Source organism: Manacus vitellinus, unplaced genomic scaffold (assembly GCF_001715985.3).
Source record: "Manacus vitellinus isolate BGI_N305 unplaced genomic scaffold, ASM171598v3 scaffold_14_pilon, whole genome shotgun sequence".
In the NCBI taxonomy this organism is placed as follows: domain Eukaryota; kingdom Metazoa; phylum Chordata; class Aves; order Passeriformes; family Pipridae; genus Manacus; species Manacus vitellinus.
The window spans coordinates 1,737,597-1,745,112 of NW_021939063.1; the positions used below are offsets into that span (position 1 = coordinate 1,737,597).

General features: G+C 46.1%; 1 protein-coding gene across 1 annotated transcript; it reads right to left on the reverse strand.

Moving 5' to 3' along the window:
• Nucleotides 1-463: 463 nt before the first annotated feature.
• Nucleotides 464-3,068, reverse strand: LRRN1 (leucine rich repeat neuronal 1). Its single transcript, XM_008926304.3, has one exon. The coding sequence runs from the start codon at nucleotides 2,840-2,842 to the stop codon at nucleotides 692-694; it is 2,151 nt and encodes a 716-aa protein (XP_008924552.1). The 5' UTR covers nucleotides 2,843-3,068; the 3' UTR covers nucleotides 464-691.
• Nucleotides 3,069-7,516: the final 4,448 nt, after the last annotated feature.

Sequence of the window (7,516 nt, forward strand, 5' to 3'; positions counted from 1 at the left end):
AACACAACAAAACTCTAGTAATTCTTCAAAAGTGTCTACTAAATAGAATAAAAAGAAGAAGAGAACAAATACCATTTAGTCTGTTACATTAGAAAATCGGATGTACATATTCCTATTGCCTGTTAGCTTTGCCTAAGCCTTCAACTACTACAAAAATAATAATAATAATAATAATGATAAAAAAGGGAACTCATTGTTCAAAGTCAAAAACATTCAAATCAGTTGATACAACATTACAGTACAGTCAACTAACATCCTTCAGGGTCTCCTTCTCTCAGGGTCCGAGTCCTCAGACCGGGCTCACAATCCCAGTTCACCGCAGGTCCCAAACTGGGGTTGGCTCGGGAGCTCCTGCACCTCGGGATGGCTCCAGGACAGCCTCTCGTTCCTCTGTCAGCACTGGAGTTAGAACAGCAGTAAGTCGAGCACAAGAACTAAAAAAAAAAAAAAAAAAAAAAAAAAAAAGAAAATAATATAAAATACCGGAGAATTGGAAGGCGGGTGAAGCTGCCATTTGGGTCCGACCGCTGCGATACGCTGTACAAAAAACTCCTGAAATATCCACCTGTCCCTCCGCTCTGCCACGCACCAGCAAAGGCAAAAATACAAAAGTCTTCAACTCGTCGTTTTTGCAGAATAAAGCAAAAAAGTCTTTGTGCTCCTTACTACCAGAAGCAAAATATCCTCTGAGTTACCACATGTAATAGCTTCTGGATGTGTCCACTTGGGTCGGCTTGGTCTCCGCAGAGCCGTCCTTGTCCTTTTCGCTGTCCCCTTCCCAGAGGTTAATAAGGGGAGGGTAGAGCTCGTTCAGGGGGATTGAGGAGGTCTTTTGCATATATTTTTTCAGTGAGTGGTGGTAGTTTTTTCTCTTGAACCTTTTTGCAACATAAACGGAGACGGAGGCGAGGCTGATGACGGCGAACATGGAGCCCATGACGGCCGCCAGGGCCGTGCTGGTCTCCTGGTCGGAGATGTCCAGCGCGAAGGCCGCGTTCTTCGTCGTGACGTTGACGCAGGATCTCTGTGTCTGCTGGTGGATGTTGGACACGGTCAGACACACCTCGTAGTCCGTGGAGGGCTGCAGATGTGTGAGGTTGTACTCGTGGACGTCCACCGGCACCCTGGCGGTGTACGTGATGTGGGGGTTGTCAATCTTCATCGTGGCCGACGACCATTTCAAATTGGAAGTCATGACGTTGGAATTGACCTTCCAGGAGACCAGGATGGAATGTGACTCGGCTTGTTTGACGTAGATTTTCAGGACCTGGGTCCCATCCAGGAGCGTCCCGTTCACCCGGATGGTGGCGACCCTCGTGTCAGCCCCTTCTATGTTCTGAGCAACACAGGTGTATCTCCCGGAGTCTTCCACCTGGATGTTGGAGATTTCCAAGGTGCCCTCGCTGCTCAGCTTGTATTTGTCAGAGAGGCTTTCCACGGTGACTTTATTGCCCAGAGGAGTGACCCAGTAAATTTCTGGCTCCGGTTCTGCCATGGCCCGACAATCCAAGAACACCGTCATGCCGATGTCCAGGTTGAGGTGATTGGGGAAGGTCTCGTGGGAGATCATTGGAAGACACTGTTCGGTGGAATCCTGTATTAGCACTTCCTTCACCTGCTGGCCCCGGTATTCCGGAGGCATGGCACAGAACATGGAGAGGGGCTCCATGAAGCGGATGTTGGTTTTGTTGGAGTTGATCCAGTGGATGACGCAGTCGCACCGGAGGGGGTTGCTGTGGATGCTGATCTCGCGCAGGTTTGGGAGGGACTCCACGGTCTTTTGGTAGACTGCATTCAAGGCATTGTTGTTGAGCATGAGGCTCTCCAGGGCGGGCACGTTGCGGAATGCTGAGCGGTGGATGTAGGACAGCTTGGGGTTGTTGGTGGCCTCCAGCTTTGTGAGCTCGGGCAGGTTGTCCAGCGCGTACCTGTCGACGGAAACCAGTTCTCCCATGTTGTTGATCCCAAGCTCTTTCAATCTGAGCATGTTTTTAAAATCCCCTTCTTGAATTTTATGAATCGGGTTTTTGTTGAGGTCCAGGAATTTTAAATTGGGAACTTTCTCAAGTGCAAGCTGAGGAACTTTTACCAGTTTGTTGTCATAGAAGGAAAGACTTTCAAGACTATCCAAACCTACCAAGGCATTGCCAGGAATGTCTGTGAGGTACATCCCTGCCAGAACCAGACTCCTTAAATTTGAGAGCGGCTTGAAATTCATATCCAGTATTCCAATCACTGGGTTTTCTCCAATCATGAGAATCTCTAGGTTGGGAGTCGAATCAAACCAACGGCTGTCAATGACCTTTAATTTGTTGGAGTTGAGGTGTAATCTCAGCAGATTCTTCAGGCCAGAGAATGCATTTGCAGAGATGCTGCTGATCTGGTTGTGATTTATGTAGAGCTCCTGGAGGTTGCAGAGGTCCTGCAGGCAGTAGTCGGTCATCTCCGTGATCTGGTTCTCCTCCAGGTGCAAAGTGGTGAGTTGGGTGAGATTTGAGAGTCCCACGTCTTTGATGCTTGTGAAGTTGTTTTGTGAAAAATCCAACTCTGTTAAATTAAAGAGCTGCTGGAGCTCGTCTGTGGTCTTTGCAATGTTGTTGCTCTGTAGCAGCAGGACTTGGGTGTCGCTGGAGAGGTTGCTGGGGATCTTTGTCAGTCGGAGGTCGTTGCAGTCGACTGTCGTGGCTTCCCTGTACGTGGACTGTGGTGTGAACCAGGGCCTGATTTCACAGACACAGAGCTGGGGACATTCACTGCTCTGCATGGAAGACTCAGTCAATGAATTCAGTAACAATTCTAGCACCAAGTGGCACACAGTTAAAAGGGCTCTAACCTTTGCCATGCTGGCCAGAGAGGGAGTTCAGCTCCCCAGCTCCCTAAAATCCCAACGGGGGAGAGGCTGATCCCTTATCAGGCAGAAAATGTAAAGCTTGAAGTTTAAGGTGAAAGGCTTGGACATCCAGAAGGTTAAAGATGACTTGCTGAGTTTAGAGAAGAGGAGAAACACACTGAAGACCCTCAGCTGCTCCTCTGTGCTCCACAATCTTCTGCAAATCAGTGTCTGAAGATGTTCCTGAAAACAGATTAGGGTATATGTTATGCTCAGCTCACACACAGTTCATCTATTATTTAGTTTCTTCAAACTTTGAAGAAAAATACCTGAAAACAATCATTATTTCAACACTTTAATCTCTTACACAAATCCCAGTTTGGTATCAGTAAGTTATGCAGGGTTTGGAACTCTCTCCTACTTGGTGTTGTGTGAGAAATATCTCAGTGAATTATCTAAACCTAAAACTCTGGGATACCTTCCTGTTTTACTCTGCATCAGTTGTTTGAGTGGCTTGGGAAGTGCTGAGGGAGGAGGGTGTGCTGGGTCTGAAGGAGTGCTGGAGCACAATCCCATGGGAGTCAGTGCCAGGGCCGGCCCTGAGCTCGGATTTCAGGAATTGAGGCTCAGGAAGCTGTTGGTTTATAAGTTTGAAGCTAAATGCATATGAACTTTGCCAAAATTCATCCCAGTTAATCAAATCAGTTCCAGATAACAGCTTAGATTTAATCCAGCTCAGCACCAAACAATAACAGTAAATTTGATTAAATGAATGTAGTGCCCTTCTTTGAGCTGTTTGTACTGCATTGGGATCATATGGACTGTTCACCACAATTCCTGATTGCTGTGTAAACCACACTTTAATATCTGCTTAGCCTGAGGTTCTTCATGCAAGAGTCCATTTCAATTAACCCACCAGTGCCCAGGTACCTCAGAACATCTGGGGTGTCGAGGGGCTTTAAACACATATTCCAGGAAAATCTCTCAGTAAAATCTTCCTCAATCTCACTTTACTGGGAAATTGCTCTGGTGGTTGCAATTGAGGCTTCTCAAAATAAAGTTTTGTCTTTTTATATAGATAAGACAAACAGGAAGTGTCCAAGGCCAGGCTGCACAGGGCTCAGAGCAACCTGGTCTCCTGGAAGGTATCCCTGCCCATGGGGGTGAAACAAGATGATCCTGCAGGTCCCTTCCAACCCAAAGCACTCTGTGATTCTGGGATACCTGAGAGAACACAACAGTGAGAAACAGTAAAGGCAGAAAGCAGGAAAATGCATCTTTGTCAATTAAAATGCAGTGAAGCCTCAACTGAGTCACAGCCCACAAAAAGCAGTACTATAAAAAATAATAAAACTAAATACAGCTTTTAAAAATAGGTTTAAAATAGTCATTTGGATAGAGGTGACAGGAATGCCATTTATACTACACTCTTCCACATCTGATCTGCATATTAAATAATGAAATGAGTGTTTTATTTCAGATTATGATACAGTGCTGTAGGTAGAACACACCAAACAGCATCTGCACATTTATTTTTGTGCTGTTATTCTGTGGTTGGGCTTTGGGGGAAGAGAGAGAGGAATGGGAGGCAATGACCCTGTGGAATCAGCTTTTCTGAGACCTGAATGAGAGCTGAGAGGGCTTTGCTGGAGAGGGGAAAACAAGTTATAGAACCAACATTCCTTCTCTAGTAACTTCTAACTGATGTAAGAATTGACTGAGACATTGACTGCATTAAAAAATCAAATCCTAATGGGGTGGGAACAGTAGGGATTGTGTTACCAGGGGGTGGTGGAGCCTGGAATCAACCGAGCTGTGCTGACTCTGAGGGATGTTTCCCTCGACAGCAACACATTTGTAGCTGACCTGACCCAGGCAGTTCTAGGAAAAATTGATGAAATCTGGAGTTTAACTGATTTAATTGCAAGACTTTTCAAATGGCAGCATTTGCCAGTTAATAATGCAGAGCTTTCACCCCGGGAGGATCTTGGGCAGGTCTGGGAGGTGCCTCCAGAGTCTCTCCCGGACCTGGTTTCTCAGTGGGTGACGAGAGGGAAGTCTGTGCCTTACACAGCTGAGGGCCCTAATGATGCTTTCCTACTGATTTAGCCCTGCTGTGTCTATATGAATCATATAATACTCTAAAAATCAAACTGCCTGAAAAAGACTTCAAAGGTTCTTTTAAAATATGTCAGAGCATGTCTAGATGGTACAAAAAAAAAAAATCAAATTCGATCCTTTCTTTGTTGAATATTTATATCCTTTTACTTGCACGTTGCAGTTATTGTTCATCCTTGGTAAGAAGGCATTTCTGGGTTTACTGAACAGAGGTCTGGGTTTATGACCACTGCAAATATATGATTTTACAAGTTATAGCAACTCTCTCTCTTCTCCAGCTATTTTCTCCTGCAAATGGATTTAATTTTCTTTAACTGCAAATGTTGTTCAGAATGACCTGCATGTTGTTGTCTCCAGCCTCCCCCAGCCCAGGGCAGCTGGGACGAGCCTATAAATGAAAATCCAGGGTAATGACAGAGTAAATTCCAACCAGCTCCATCAGTGCTGTGCTGGTGTGAGGGGCAGCCCAGGGACCACAGCAGGAGGGACAACCCCAGTCCTGGACCTTTGCTTTAGCTCCTTCTGATGTGTAAAAACCTCATCCCCCACTCTGATCAGAGCTAAAGAGGCAGCAGAGAGGTCACCAAAAGCTGTCCCTCTGCCCCTGGATTGTCAGCTTTCCAGTCTTGCCAGCACTGGCAGAACTGGTCCCAGACACCTCTGCGTGTTTGATGTCTGAGGGAATAAAACAGCACAAGGTTTTTTGCTGGAAGACTGTGGTGCTGGAATGTTGGACTCCTCTCAGGTTCTGAAGTCCTGTCTGGAATTATAATGATGACAGGAAACAGCCTCAGGTTGTGCCAGGGGAGGGTTAGATTGGATATCAGGAAAATTTCTTCACTGAAAACGTTGTCCAGCCCTGGCACAGCTGCCCAGGGAGGTGGTGGAGTCACTAAAACACATGGGGATGTGGCACTGGAGGACAGGGGTTAGTGGAGAGCAGGGTGGTGCTGGTTGATTTGGACTGGGTGATCTGAGAGGTCTTTTCCAACCTTACTGATTCCATGATAATCACATCTTTTCAAACAAAACCCAGACAAGTTACATCTGTAGGAATATTTTTTGTGTGTGTGGATAAGCTGGAGGACAACCAGGCTTTGAAAACAACATCTGACAGTGAGCAGTTCCAAACAGGCACCAGGGAATAATCACCAGCCCATCTGGATAAACCAGGGGTGGCTCCTGGGAAAATGCCTGGCTCCCACTGGAATTGGTGAGGGTGAATGGAGAACAACAGGAACGTTGAAGGCCAGGGAATGTTTCCTAAAGAAACACCAGAAGGGGCAGAGCAGCAGCTCTGGGCTTTCTGGATTAAAGGCAAATATCTGTCCTCTAAATGTCCTCCCTCAGCACAGTCCTAGCACACATCTGGTTGGGTTTTTTTCTGAAAATGGTATTTAATATTAACACGTGGCTGATGGCACTTTTAATTCTGTCTTAAAAATGTCTTTTAAAAACGGTGGGTGAGGAAACTTCCCCTGAACAGGAAGGGGGTGTTAGAGCTCCTTTCAGGAGAGACTGAGTGTGTGAAGGAAATGTTTTAGCATTCTCTGCCTTCCTTCTCATTTGTTAAATTCCTATTTTCTAGTGTTCCAGCCCACAACAGCAGTTGTAACAGCTGGTAACTTGATAGCAGCAGAAATAATGGCTAATTTTATGTGAGAGATACAGAGGAAATTATTTTACTCAGAGCTCAATAAATGCATTTTCCATGGCACCTCCCAGGACCCAGGGCAGTCAGAAACCACATTTCTGTCACCAGCAAACCCACAGCAGCTGACTGGGATATTGGCTTGTCCCTGTTCCTTGGGGACAGAAATGAGCACCATCCCTGTCTCCCATCCTGGAAATGCCATGGGAGGTTTGTCCAAGCATTCCCTTTCCAGCAAGGTTCTGAACACTGAGAATTTGTTTGGCCCAAGATTATGAGGGCGGGTGTCTGGTGATGGAGGAGAAGGTCCTTCCTTGCAGCTTCCCTTGCTGGTGGCTCTGGAAGGGTTTGTCTGTTTGGGTGGGTGATCCAAAGAAAAAGTACATTCCCAAGCCCCCAGAGCAGTGAGAGGAGAATGTGAAGGGACAAGCATGAAACAAACTGTTCATTAGAAGTGTTCAGAGTTAACCTGCCAACTAAAAAGAACAGATAAGAAGCATTTTTGCTTGGTAATAGGAAGACAAAGTGTTGTCACTTCCCTGACAAGTGGATATTAATGGTCACTACTAAACATCGCTGAAAAGAGAAACAATATTGTTTGCACTTGGATATCTGGGTGTCTGCTCTGGAACAGTGATGCTGCCACAGAAACCTTCCCTCTCCTCCCTGAAATGGTTCATTCTTGCAAGATTTCTTTTCTGTTGCAGCAGTGTCACCCAGGTTTTGGTCGGGAGCCATCTGAACTGGATGTGCTGAGGGAAAAGTTGGAGGGATCAGATCCACAAAGAAAATTACCTCGGGCTAAGACAAGCAATTTATTCTGCAGTTGCTGTGAGCCAGGAGCACACACTGATCCCAGTTCCTCCCATCTCTCTACAGAAACATTTTCCCAGATTGAGCCTCCATTGGAGCTAGTC